The sequence below is a fragment of the Puma concolor genome, chromosome A1, assembly GCF_028749965.1.
Source record: "Puma concolor isolate L17-30 chromosome A1, mPumCon1.1.hap2, whole genome shotgun sequence".
Taxonomy (NCBI): domain Eukaryota; kingdom Metazoa; phylum Chordata; class Mammalia; order Carnivora; family Felidae; genus Puma; species Puma concolor.
The window spans coordinates 222751778-222766091 of NC_141667.1; the positions used below are offsets into that span (position 1 = coordinate 222751778).

Consider the following 14314-nt stretch of genomic DNA (forward strand, 5'->3'; position numbering starts at 1 on the left):
AGAAAGTATATTCCATGGTCTCATGTTATGTTTAATAAATATTTAGTTATTAAGAAGCTTTAGCGTTGCTTGGGAAGCTGTGAGGTTGAGGATGGTATTGATGGACATAGACAGCAAAAAACATTTTTCTTAACATCTGTTAAGTAATGTTATCATGCCATCAAAATTGTGAAGTGACCTACGATATGTGCCTTATAACCCCAGAAATGGCCAAGATCACATAATGTAAATGTTTCAAGCATTACAACCGAGAGCCAACTGGTATCTGTATAATCATCTAACTAAAGAGCCAAGAGGATCTTTAAAAAAAACCTGCAGGAACAGAGTGACTGATCATCCTATCCTGGCTAAGACTTTGCTGCCTTAAGTAAGCAAAACAAGCAAATAAATGTAATGGGTAATTAAAGCCCAATGAATCTAAGACATGAGAGAATAGGATTAATGGCAAGAGGTTATTTAAAACACAGCAACCATACTGCCCAAAGCATTCAACTTACAGGAAAGTATTTCTGAACAACACCAAAATCGATAAAACCGATTATAATCCATACCACCAACGTCAACGTTGAAATGATGATGATAAATGGGACAAAATATCCACTAAACCGGTCAGCCAGTTGCTGAATGGGTGCCTATGAAAACAAAACACCAAGACCAGGGGAAATTACAATCCACAAAGAAATAAAACACCACAAGCATGAGCAAGAACTGGGGTTCCGAGCCCCCTCGTTAACTACACCTACTAATCAATCTCTACTCCGCAAAATCTGCCTGATTTTACGAAGCTCTTGGAGTCATTCCTAAAATGAGGAAGCTGAAGTTGTGTTATTTTTTTAAATTTCTTCATTACCTTTGACATCTGAGCCTCTTCTACTAATTTCACAATCTGAGCCAAAGTGGTGTCATTGCCCACGTGGGTGGCGTTAATGAGCACAGAGCCATGTGCGTTTATAGACCCAGCAATCACTGTGCTTCCGGGTTTCTTAGTAACAGGCATGGCTTCTCCTAGAGGGGAAGAGACCAACCATCATGCATTCAGCCCCACTCAGCACTCATGTGACCTGGCAGGTGCTGTGATACCCACCCAAAGGGAACATGAAACAAGCCACCTAACCTGTGATGAGGGACTCGTCAGCCATGGTACTGCCTTCCAGGACTTTCCCATCCACCGGGAACTTTCCGCCGGGGACGACCTTGATGACGTCGCCCCGCTGCACCAGCTCCATGGGTACTTGCTCCTCTCTGAAACAAATGCCACTCAAGTTACGCACACAGCAATTAACTGGAGCTCACCCCTGCTGGTCTGCCACCCGGGTCAGGTTCTAGACAACGTGTTGGACTGGTTACACTCTTGGCTTTTACACTGAGTGGCAGTATTCATTTTATCTGTTCATTTACAGATTGAGTCAATATTTAGTGCACAGCTAAGTGACAGGTGCTGTACTAGACACTGGAAATACAGCTGTGAACAGGACAGCAAAGTCCCTACCCTCATGAAGACCAATTCTGCGGAAAAAACAGACAATGAACAGGATAGTCCGAGGTATTAAATAAGTGTTATGATGCAAATAATGTGACTCAAGGGCTTTCTTTTTTTTTTGGTGGGGGGGGGTTCACTTGGAAGACATGCTGTGACCTGGAAGACAAGAAGGGCCAACACACAGGGGAAAGAAAGTTCAAGGGGGAAAACTCTGCTAATGCGAAGGCCCTAAGGCAGGAAGGAAGGGTGCCTTTGAAAAACAGGAAGTGAAGCAGGCAGAGTCCAGATCCCGTTGAGTCTTGCAGAACAGAGTACGGGCTTCCAATGTTAAGAGTTTTACTGGAAAGTGACATAATTTGATTCACATTTTCAAGTCATCGCTCTGGCTGCTGCATGAACACGGGGTGGCAGGGACAATAATAGAGGCTGGGAGAAGAGGTGGGCAAGCAAAAGATGGCAGTGGCGTGGGCCAGAGATGGCGTGAACACCCAGGATATTTCCAGGGCATGCAGATATGCTAAATGAGTAAAGAAAAGAAGCAAAGAGGAGCTCGAAATTCTCAGTTACTGAGATGGAGACAAGTGTGCAGAAGCCACTGAAGGACAGAGACAGAAGAGAAGAGATGAAATAAAGACCTTCATTTTGACATGTCGGGTCTGGGATGCCTATCTGAGTCAAGTAGGGAGCAGAAAACATGACTGGAGCTGAGAGAAGAGGGCAGAGCTAGAGGTACAAATCCCGGAGTTGTCAAAACACATGGTACCTGCAGCCCTGAAATGGTGCAAGGTCACCTGGGAGCATAAGTGGAAAAGAGAGGGAGTTCTAGATCCAAGCCCTGGTGCCGGTGCCACACTGGAGGCTGAACAGGTGGGAGGGCCAGCCAGAGCGGCAGGGAGGCAGACGGGCCAGTGGGGGTGGCAGACTGCGGGAGCAGACATCCTAGCCTCAGCCACAGCAGGCGTCACTACCCAGACGCGATACGGGCAAACTTCATCATACTCTGCACTTAAGATCTGCCTACTTCCGTGAAGGTAAGTCACACTTTCATAAAAAAGAAAACCAACAACAAGTTTCAAATGGAGACACTGGGGGGCAGGGGCAATGCTGGTGGAGAGGCATTAAAATCAGCAATGGCTGGGTCGGGGCAATGGAAATGAATTGATGTGTGAAGGAAAAGCAATTTCAGCAACCGATGGAGGCAGCAGCCCAGCGGGATGGGCAGAGGAGAGCGCGCGAAGCGAGGAGACAGGCCGCGGCTCAAGAAACTCTCACAGGAAGTTTTGCAGAAGAGAGAGTGGAGTCAGACAGGCGCGAGTGAGTCGTAGGTGTGTGTGTGGAGTGGATGTTGGTCCCCAGACACACAGAGACACATGGTGGGGGAGAGGAGGGAAGGACAGAGCGAAGGGAGGCTGCTGGAGAACCACCCAGGGGCCACATAACACATCACTGTGCACAGCACGGGTTTGAACCACGTGGGTCCACATATACGCGGTTTTTCAATAAATACAACAGAGTACTGTAAACAGATTTTCTCTTCCTCCTGATTTTCTTGACATTTTCTTTTCTCTAGCTTACTTTATTATAGGAATAGAGTATATAACAACCTGCAAAGTAAGTGTTCACTGACTGTTTATGTTATCGGTAAGGCTTCTAGTCAAAGTAGCTGATTCGTTTCGGGGGAGTCAAAAGTTATACTCGGATTTTCGACTCTGCACTGGATCAGCACTCCAAACCCCCACTGCTGCTCAAGGGTCGACTGTTGAGAACCGTGCCTCGTGATCAAATGCTGACAAAGTCAACTAAGCAGGCTCCGGGGTTATTTTACACACTTCTTTCATTCTGTAAGTACTACTATTGCAAGTATCAGAGAGAAGGATGTACAACAAGCTGCCTTATCAATGTGAGAAGGTAAAATGGACATTTACTGAGTGCACGTCCTGTGCTAGATTTTTACTTGTTTATTTTCTCATTGAATCTTCCCAAAAGTATATGAGGTAAGTGATATTCACTCCCATTTGAGCAAAAACCTGAAGATTTCTTAGGAAGGCACAGAATTGAACCTACATGCCCATTTCTTTCAACGTTGCTATGTGTAAGCGTATAAAACCGCAGAGCCAAAGTGTGCAGAGATGTTAAGTATTGACATCAAAACTTTCTTTTTTAAAAACTGTGCAGGAGGACCGTCTGCATAACGAGGATTCAAGAGTCTGTCTGTCCGTCTGTCCCCAAAGGTCTGGTGCTGCCGCCATGCTCCATGCCACCGCCTCCCTGCAAGGCTGTGAGCGCACGCTGCCCCCCCCCAGGAGCATACGGATGCAGTAAGCGTTTAGTGTCCCCAGACCAAGTGCCACATGTGCCACTGACGCAGTGGTGAGCAAAAGAAGACACGGCCCTGACCCTGGGAGTTCAGAGTCCTTGTGAGGGCCCTGGTGAGTCACAGGGCAGTGGTGCCATCCGGGTCAAGTCCTGGTACAAAGCCACAGTGTCCTCCATTCAACAATGGCAATTTTGTTCCAGGATTAACTGAGATGATGCATGTTAAGGACTGAGCACAGTGCCTGACATACAGTGAGTGCCCAGTGAATGCTGGTGACTTCTATTATATCACCTAATGGACATTTTCACTATTGACAGGCCTCTGCACAGCAGGCACCGTGCTGGGCTTGGGTACGAACAGGACAAAGCGAGCCTTCCTCTCAGGAGGTTTTCTGCCCAGAAGCTACAAGCAGATCCGAGTATGTAAGTTCAATAATGGCCACAATACAATCAATGGAGCAGGAAAAGAAGGGCCCTTTAAATTTTTTTTTTTCAACGTTTATTTATTTTTGGGACAGAGAGAGACAGAGCATGAACGGGGGAGGGGCAGAGAGAGAGGGAGACACAGAATCGGAAACGGGCTCCAGGCTCTGAGCCATCAGCCCAGAGCCCGACGCGGGGCTCGAACTCACGGACCGTGAGATCGTGACCTGGCTGAAGTCGGACGCTTAACCGACTGCGCCACCCAGGCGCCCCAAGAAGGGCCCTTTAAAAGGACAGGGAGTGGGGGCGCCTGGGTGGCTCAGTCGGTTAAGCGGCCGACTTCGGCTCAGGTCATGATCTCGCGGTCCGTGAGTTCCAGCCCCGCGTCGGGCTCTGTGCTGACAGCTCAGAGCCTGGAGCCCGTTTCGGATTTTGTGTCTCCCTCTCTCTGACCCTCCCCTGTTCATGTTCTGTCTCTCTCTGTCTCAAAAATAAGTAAACGTTAAAAAAAAAAAAAAAATTAAAAAAAAAAAAAGCTTTAAAAAAAATTTTTAAAAAAGGACAGGGAGTGGCACCCTGAAGTCTCAAGTGCTGGGAGTAGATGTGCAGAAATCTGTTTGGTGGCTGGGCAGGCAGGGTGGCAAACAAGAAGAGGAGACTTCTCCATAATCTGAGAATGTTCTCTGCTGCTTCTTCAAATCTTCCAGTGATGGGAGACGCCCAGGCCCTGCCCTTCTGAGGCCCGTCCACACAACCCGGAGGAGTTTCTCATCACACAAGATCTCCTCCGAGGCCTGCGTCAGGAGAAGGAGCACCTGCTCACTAGCGAAGGGGCGTCGGGAGCTGACAGCAGAACCTTCTCCCCCAGCGTAACCTAACTACCAAGCTTTGGAAGGTTCGCTTAATCTGTGACTTGCCCCTTTGATCTGAATTGACCACATCTTTCTAAGCCTAAACAGCTTGATTTAAGGTGAACAGCACTTTCTGGGAGTCAAGGTGGCTCCTTCCAGCGAGTTCCCAGCGTTTCTTCTTCAGAAGCTTGTGTCCCCCCAAAACACCACCCTGTGGGAATACATTTAATGGAAAGGCGGTGTTTTCCCTAGCATTTCTTCCGCTTTAAGAGTTTCTGCCAGCAGTCTATCTACCTCACCTGTCTCCTCTCTCCTCTCCTTCCTCATCTAACACAAAGTAAAAAGACAAAGAAAAACTTAGAAGAGAACAGACACAAACCTAGGTAAGATTTGTAACTCTGTTTTCCCCACTCTAACAGGAGCCTTCAATGCAGGAGCCTAGGGACCAGGCTGTGTGGACCTTTTAAGGTCAAGCACAACCACGGTGTAATTTCACAGTCACTTCATTCACTCAATGAGTATCTGAGCACCTGCCACATGGGTGTCCCAGGGTGAGTGGAGACATGGAGTACACAGAGGAGTGACAGCCAAGCGGGCCAGGGGACAGGAAAGGCTTCTTGAGGATGTGACCCCCAAGCCGAGCCCTGAAGGACAAGACGACAGGTGAAGGGGAAGAAGAAAGGTGTTGGGGGAGACCTGAGAGCCCCTTTCTGGGAGCTGCCAGTGGGGTGTGGTCAAAACGAGGTGGAGGGACGGCGGCACAAGGGGCTGGGTCCACTGGGGACACCGGCGGACGCCAAAGTCTCACGTGTGCACTCACAGACTTCACCCTAAGGACAGCAGGGAAGCGCTACAGAGGAATGCAGTCAGATCCGGGTGTCCAAGAGACCACTGGATTGAATGTGGGAAAAGAGTTAGAAAGAGCCTTGGCTGGAAGCAGGGGGCCAATGAAGACCCTGCTGCAGTGCTGTAGGGGACAGAGCGGTGGCCTGAGCAGGCGTGGTGAAAACAGGCACCACAGACACGTCCCCACCGGCCGAGGCCCGGACGTGGCAAGACCCCGCAGAAGGCAGAGGCCGACTCGGGGGTCACAGCACTGGTAGGCCTCATGTTACACAGAAAGTCAATGCCTCGGGAGGGCAGTGTGTGGCCAGGGGACCGTCACCTCCCAGTGGCCTGAAGCACCCTTTCAGGAAGGTGGGGGGAGGGAACAAGCACCCTATTTTCAGACGGGAATCGTGCCTCACAGGCCTTGACTGACGCTCTCCCAGCACACAGCTCGTCTGCGGCAAAGCCAGAAGGAGCTCTGGCTTTGAAAACGGCACCACCACAGTGATGATGGCAGTAGAAGGGCCCACGGGGTGTCCACAAGCAAATACTAATCACCATCTCTGGAAAAACACGGAGCTGTGACGGGGGGAGCCCCAGCATCCTTGGGCCATTTCAGGTAGCTTCTGTCTCCTGGCAGAGACGCATGTCTCCTCATACTCAAATCAAGGCAGGAGTCCCTGTATCTGCAGCCAGTGCCTTCAGGAGCACCTCAAAATGAAAGGCGGCCAGTAAAAGCGGCCGGTCCATGGCTTTGTTCCCAGCCGGAACATTCCCGCATCTCAGAGACTCTCAGGTCATTAATTTGTGAGAAAAAGAAGCCAAGGTGTGCAACCGCTGTGGAGCCACGACAGTCGAGTGCGTGGAGCCCCCACGTGCCAGCTGCTGTCACACAGTGTCCACCCACCTGCAAGACAGGTGAGCCGGTGGCCGAGAGGGCGCCTGTCCCAGCTCTGCCACTCACCCGCCCGCCAAGGACTCTGGGCAAGTCACGCCACCCCACTGGGCTTCGGGTTCTTCCTAAAGAAATGGGGCCGTGGGAGCACCCACCCCCCCAGGGGAGTGATCGGGTTAAATCAGGCAGGTTAACCTACTGGTCGCTACTGGGAATGGTATCCTGTAAGTTCTCAAATCTCAACTATCGTTACTGTAACTCTGACTCATATTCAAAAACCAGCATCAGGGCAAAAACCAGTGCTTCCAGGCCGTGGTCGGCCGGTGCCTCATTCTCTGATTCATGTTTTCGGCACAGGCTCGCCGAGTACCCCCTCGGGAAGCAACGGAGGAGGGCCTGTCTCAGCCTCCGACGGCCATTCTGGGGCACACACTCACGAACCCACACTGGCCACAGCGTGCAGAACGGGCAGTACCATTGGGGTGGGGCACAGGGCTGCTTCGACAACAGGAGTTTGGACTGTAAGTCATGCTGGATGGTAAGAAGCAGCAAAGACAGACACACTGAAGAGCAATGAGACACTGACAGAGGGACGTTCCTGAGCAGAGGCCCAGAAGGAGAGGAAGGGAGCGTACAGAGGGAAGGCTAGCTTTGTAGGCTGAGTGACAGGAAACTGATGCATTTCCCACCCCGGAGTCAGAGCGAGATCACAGTCCAAAGGGGAGAGTGGTGGGGCTGGAGAGAGAATTCAGGAATGTGAAGGTCTGAAATAAGCACTGCCTAGAATATGAAAACGAGGCTGACCAGGGAAATACAGAAGCCTGAATTCGTGAAAATGCCTGTATTATTAAATATGCGTTGGAGTGCCTAGGTGGCTCAGTCAATTAAGCATCTGGCTTCGGCTCAGGTCATGATCTCACGGTTCGTGAGTTCGAGCTCCACGTCGGGCTCTGTGCTGACAGCTCAGAGCCTGGAGCCTGCTTTGGATTCTATCTCCTTCTCTCTCTGCCCTTCCCCCACTCATGTTCTTTCTCTCTCTAAAATAAGAAAACATAAAAAAATAAAAAAAAATAAGCAAATATGCCTTAAAAGCCAGTATGTGTAAGGGTTAAGAATATGGGCTGTGGAACCAAGAGCTTGGGTTATAACTCAATTCCACTACTGAATACCTGTGTGACTTCAGGCCACTTGCTTAGCCTTTTTGAACTTCACTTTCCTCATCTGCAAAATAAAGGTAATAATAGTCCCCTCCTCCTACAGTTTTTTTTTTTTTAATTTAGATGTAATACAAAGAGGTTAAAAGTGTCTGACAGACAATAAATGCTATATAAGTTCCAACAATAATAATAACCACCATATTACTTTTAGTATCTGCTAACTATATGAAGAAGAAAAATACTTCTCCCATCTGTATTCCTTGGCAAGTTGAACCTCATCCCTCAGCCTTGTAAATCCTCAGGTCTTGCAAGGAAGGCCCAACGTGTGGACGGTGCTCCGTGCTCTGTGAAGCTTTCCCTGACCACCCCTAGCCTTCCTCTTCTCAACTGCAGAAACATGAATCACCTATACCTCTCATTTGTCATTCAGCAAACCACACCACCTTGAATTCTTGTGGATCTTGTAATCTGTAAACGCCTTATTAATTACCTGGATCAACAGGATGGACCTGGCCACACAAGTCTTTGCTGGCCCCCACAATGTCCAGTGTAAGGTCATGAACACAATGGGTGTCTCAGGTGTCTTACACAGTCTGATATACATTGGTCGAAAACTCTGGATGAAGACAACCCACCTGATGATCAAGTTGTCCTCACCAAGGGTCACAACGGTGGCTTCTGTGGCTTGGAGAGACATGAGTTTGGCAAGGGCTTCTGAGGTTTTGCTCTAGGAAACGGCCAGAATGGAAAACAAGCTATCATAAGCTGACCGGTGCAAACCCACACCAATGCTTACCAGGCGGGTATCAGAGAAAACCCCTGCGGAAAGAGGCCGACCCCTCATAACACAGACACAGTGCACATCAAAAGGCTCCTCCAGGATGGATGTTACTCACTGCAGTCATCTCCACACTGAAGGTACAATACCACCAAGTTCTATGAGTTACATTCCAGCTGAAAAGACAGGACCAGTCTGCCTACTAACTGCCTCTTTTTTTTTTTTTTTTAAGGTTCAATTTAATTTCTTTTAGGGTCTCAGTCCTACTCTTTTATAGAATACATTAAAATGCAGGGTGTTAAAAATGGCCTGACCGTAAGATAGAAACATGGATTTCTAGACTCATGAGCCAAATACTCAGTTATGTACAAAGAGGCAGTATACGTGCGGGCCTGAAATCCGGAGTTCTTTTCATTACACAATGCGCCTGAATAAAGGTTTCAGTAATTAACCAGATTAGCTGGGATTTCAGAAGTAGCAATCAGTTTGGAGATTAGCGATCAGAACACCTAATTATATGTCGGTTTCACATTTCTTTAAGTCTTTTGCCAGACTGTGTATAATTAGTAATTCTAAACAAGGCGTTCACATGAATTAAGACTTATATTACTGAAGACACAGTTCCTTTTTTTCACCCGGAGCTGCAGTTACCTTCGCCACGTGTTCCAGCCACCGGCCCAGGGCAATGAACACAAAGAGCATGGGGGGGGTGTCAAAGAAGGTCACGGGGCTTCTCTCCGCCTTCTCAGCCACGGCCACCACCAGGATGATGACTGAGTAGGTATAGGCGATGCTCGTGGCCAGCACGATGAGCACGTCCATGTTGGCCGCCCCGTGCCGCAGAGATCTGTAGGCCTGGATGTAGAAGTACCACCCGCCAAGGAGCTGAAAGACAGAGGACAGCAACAGTGCATGAGCAGGCATCCAGTCCAAGGAGCAACCAGAGACCCGGAGGCCCCTCAGGGCTGCAAATGCTTAGACATTACTTTCTACTCTGTGAGTGACATGTAGGAAAAGTATTTCCTGATTCATAAGACTACTGGCCACAGGAACGGAGGGTCAAGGTCATGGGGGACCTTTCAAACCCACAGCACATGACCTGAATGTCCATCAGCAGAGAATGGTGGCAATGGTGACATCAATCATGGTTCATTTATAACATGGATAGTGCTATGCAGTCCCAAAAGAGAATGTGTGCTAGGTCTATAAACCACTCACCTGAAAGATGCCCATGAGACATGGTTAAGTGAAAAAGCCAGTTATAAATCAGTTTATCTAGTATGATCCTATTTCCGTTAAAAAATACAAAGTCCCAGGGTGCCTGGGTGGCTCAGTCAGTTAAGCGTCCGACTTCGGCTCAGGTCATGATCTTGCGGTCCGTGAGTTCGAGCCCCACATCAGGCTCTGTGCTGACAGCTCGGAGCCTGGAGCCTGTTTCAGATTCTGTGTCTCCCTCTCTCTCTGACCCTACCCCGTTCATGCTCTGTCTCTGTCTCAAAAATAAACAAACATTTAAAAAAAAATTAAAAAAAAAAACAAAGTCCGTGTGTCTATATTATGTGAACATGTACACACATACATATACGTGAAAATGAGTATTTTTTCTACATAGATGAAGATCTGTATACACGCACGCCCAACCAGTAATAATACTAAGGTAACCCTGGGGAACAGGATTGGGCTGGAGGCAGGGTACGATTCTAGCAAAAGAATATCTTCCCCTTTGCTTCTCCTACCTCAGATTGGTTTGGATTATCTACAATAAATATATATTACATTTATAATTAAAAAGAAAATACAGAGAAAAGCAAATTCAGCTGACAAATAATTACACTCAGTCTTAAACCAGACACATTTTCACGTTACCTCAGGAGTTTTATTTTTTATTCTAAAACAGATGGGAGGGCACACTTCCCACCAGAAACAGCCAGCTCCTAAATATCGTCCCTAGAGTAGAAGCTCCAGCAGGCCCATCTCTTCTAAATTATAATTTCCTCAGGGGGCACCTGGGTGGCTCATTCAGTTAAGCGTCCAACTTTGGCCCAGGTCACGATCTCACGGCTCGTGGGTTCGAGCCCCGTGTCGGGCTCTCTGCTGACAGCTCGGAGCCCGGAGCCTGCTTTGGATTCTGCGTCTCCCTCTCTCTGTGCCCCTCCCCTGCTCATGCTCTGTCTCTGTCTCTCAAAAATAAATAAACGTTAAAAACAATTTTTTAATAAATTATAATTTCCTCAGAACCACAGCCCTGTCATTCGGGGCATGAGCCACTGCTTTTGACAACAAAGGCAGTGCAAACTAAACAATAAACAAATACGGGACACACCGCGTCACCAACACCTTACAACCACCTACAACCACTGTGAAAGTGACAGCGAAACCAGGTCCTTTCAGTGCCCCCCGCAGGTCCTAAAGGAAAACAGCAGCCCCTGCAGGAAAGCTGTGATAAAATGCCGCCTAAGCCAAGCTGATGGGCTGTGTCTGGCATGACAGGGCAGAGAATCTGCTGGCCACACAGAGGCAGGGAGGGAAGATACCCACCTGGACGAAGGTGCACAGGATAAAGAAGATGAGATTTAGAATGGACAGTCCTGGAACGATATTGTGGTCCAGGACCATTGTCTCGTGGGGCTCGTTGCTGGGCACCAACATATAGATCATTAAACCCATAACAGGGATGCCAAACATCAGGCTGCACAGAAAAGACTTCTTCCACCTGCAAAGCAAAGCAGCACAGCAACCTATTAGCTGTCACCTGCCAGCTGGGTTATGGGCTAGTCTCCTCCTGGGGGCTCAGGTTAAGACTTGCCTTTGGCACACGTCTGGGACGGACGGCCAAGGGTACGAAAATGAAGGGAAGGTTCTCTCCCTGACGCCCGCCACCTGAGAGGATATCTAAACGTTCACACTTCTCAGGGCTGTTCCAGGGACATACAGACAGCCTCTGCCTGCCCATGGCTGACCTGTTGCCTCTAATCTCTAGGGGAGGCAACTGAGGCCCAGAACTGAGAATCTAGACCCAGGAAGTTGAACATCCCAGTCCACATGGCTGCCTGCTGCTCTTTCTTCAAAATAAAATCTTATACAGACTCCCAAGTAAAAAGCAGATAAGAGCAAAATTGTATTACTATGAACATACTTATACGTTTGACCTTCAAAATAGAGTCAGTGACTGGGGCGCCTGGGTGGCTCAGTCGGTTAAGCGTCCGTCTTCGGCTCAGGTCATGATCTTGCCGTCTGTGGGTTCAAGCCCCGCCATCAGGCTCTGTGCTGACAGCTCAGAGCCTGGAGCCTGCTTCCGATTCTGTGACTCCCACTCTCTCTGCCCCTCCCCCGCTCATACTCTCTCTCTCTCTCTCTCTCTCTCTCTCTCTCTCAAAATAATAAATATTAAAACAAATTAAAGAGTCAGTGAGAACCGTAAAGCATTCTTGATGGACATCACAGTGACAGCTCTGGTCTCCTGTCAGCGTCAGCATCCATGCAATTCCCACCGACTGTTGTGGAAGCTCTGACATGTCTCCACCCTGGCCCACAGACCCTGGCCTACAACACTGAAGTCTACACTCTCAGGCTGCCGCCAGGGCCCTGGACTTAGCCCGGCCGCTGGCCTTCCAGGTGCATCTCCTTTCAGTCCTAGCCTCCTCCAGGCATGCCAACCAGAGCAAAGGACAGGAGTCCCTGAGGGCCACCCCCACTGTCACCTCCATGCCCCTTGAGAACTCTCACCTCAACCCCCACCTCCACTGCCTGGCAAAGTTCCGCTCATTCTTTGAAGCTCAGATCATGTGTCTCCTGCTAGTTGGTTTCCCAGACCCCCTTAACCCACCTGATCCACCCACTCTTTCCTAGCCCAGCTGTGACAGTATCCCACTCATTCCTAACACCAGGCATAGCGCCCTACATACAACAGTGCCCGTGTGTTTGCTGAATGACTAAGTGCACATCTGCATCAACGAATAAACTCAGGCCTCCTTCTTCCCAGGCCATTTTCTTTCCAGTGACCATGCTTCCTGCCCTCAGACCCCACTTCTAGAACCCTTTCAAATAAAGTCTTAAGATACTGTGTTGTAAAAGGAAAAACCCACACCCTCTCCCTCCCATCCCAACTTAAGTGCTGTCCTGTCTGTTAGCCACCAGCTGTAAGTGGCTATCTAAATTAAAATCAGTTAAGATCAAATGAAATTAAAAACTCAGTTCCTTAGTCCCATGAACAGCTCAGCAGCTGGTGGCTCCCAGACTGGGCCCTGAGGGTAGAGAATACTTCTGTCATCGCGAGGAGGTCTGTCGGGACAGCGCTCCTCTAGAGGGTTAATGTCACAAGGGTAGTAAGGCAGCTAGTCCATGTGGACGGCACTGTGGGAAGCCAGGCGGGCAGGGACACCCTTAAGCACAGAACGAGGCAGTCAGGCCCAGTGGGGCGGGCGGAGCAGGGGACCCTTAGACAAGAGCTGCAGCGAATCTTTTCTGTTCTACCTACTGCTTTATTTCCGCCTTGTGGTCCAAGTGATGCACGTTGGGATTTCTCTGGGCCGGGGAAGCATGAAAGCCGATTTCCTTGTTATTAAAAAAAGAAAAGTGAGAAAGAGGGAGGAAGGTACTTGGTTAAAACATGCGTTGGTAGAAAGCATTTTACATCTTTTGAAATTAGAAAGTCATTCGAAAATCGCTCAAAAGACTGGATGGGTTTTTCCGTTCATGACTTCCGTTCCCAAATCATTCTACAAGTCCTGTCAGAGGTCCAGCACCATCTATGCTCACAGACTGTGTCATCCCCAAGGAGGTGGCCCCAGACGGTGACTCCTATTCCTTCTGTGGGCTAAGGCAGCAGGTTCTGGAAGAAACTTCAGCATGCCCCGAGGCTGATCAATGCTGAATTAGACACACAGAACTGCTGTGTGAAGAACCCCAAACATGGAGGGGTCAGGGGCTGTCACTCATTCCCTGCATGAGGAAACTGAAGGTCAGAGGTTAGAGATCCTGCCCAGAGCCATCGTGCTGTCAGAAGAGCGAGGCCCAGTGCTTGGTGCTCAGGTCTCCGGACTCCCAGCCCAGGCCCCTTCCCACTGAGCAGAGCCTGGCTCCCTCAACACCTGCACGCTGCGGCTCCCACTGAAGCCAGATGGGGACTGTACCGCAATCTGCTGGTTCTTTTCAGCGTTTCTTGCACCGCCTCGCTCCCTGACCCTCTCTTCCTTATTTGATCTGACCCCTTTAGGAAATTACACAGGAAAAGCTGTCAGGAAATGTCCCAAGAGTCAGCACAATATAAAGAGGGGCCTCGGACTCTCATGTTGGGATTTCACACAAAAATTAAAAGTTCTGGGTGGAGAAAGAGCATCTAGGACCGTGTAAAGACAAATCCTTTTACGACTAATACCAACCTAATTACATTAGGAAAAGATGCACCAGAGATGCAAGAACGGAGGCCAGACATTGGCAATATTCCTCAGACATGGATAAAGGCGGCACCGCCCTGAGATCGGCGGGCAGAATGGGGGCCGGGACGGGCATGGTAAGTAAGAAGGGTGACTGACATGTGCTCAAAGCACCACCTGCGACTCTCCCGCCTACGAGCACAACAGTCTG

The 14314-nt window shown here is 49.2% G+C and overlaps 1 protein-coding gene across 6 annotated transcripts in view; it reads right to left on the minus strand.

Moving 5' to 3' along the window:
• ATP7B (ATPase copper transporting beta) overlaps nt 1–14314 on the minus strand; it is a 77166-nt gene that overhangs the window by 15574 nt on the left and 47278 nt on the right. For 5 of the 6 annotated variants that reach the window (XR_015253473.1, XM_086712771.1, XM_086712783.1 and 2 more), the window contains 7 exons: nt 13206–13282; nt 11267–11441; nt 9380–9613; nt 8586–8677; nt 1115–1242; nt 851–1005; nt 498–632 (listed from right to left, as the gene is read on the minus strand). Coding sequence is in view for 5 of the 6 variants with exons in the window: in XM_086712771.1 (XP_086568897.1) it covers nt 498–632; nt 851–1005; nt 1115–1242; nt 8586–8677; nt 9380–9613; nt 11267–11441; nt 13206–13282 (996 nt within the window). In the remaining variant the exon portion in view is untranslated. The remainder of the gene's footprint in view (nt 1–497; nt 633–850; nt 1006–1114; nt 1243–8585; nt 8678–9379; nt 9614–11266; nt 11442–13205; nt 13283–14314) is intronic. The other variant, XM_086712762.1, reaches the window with a different exon arrangement.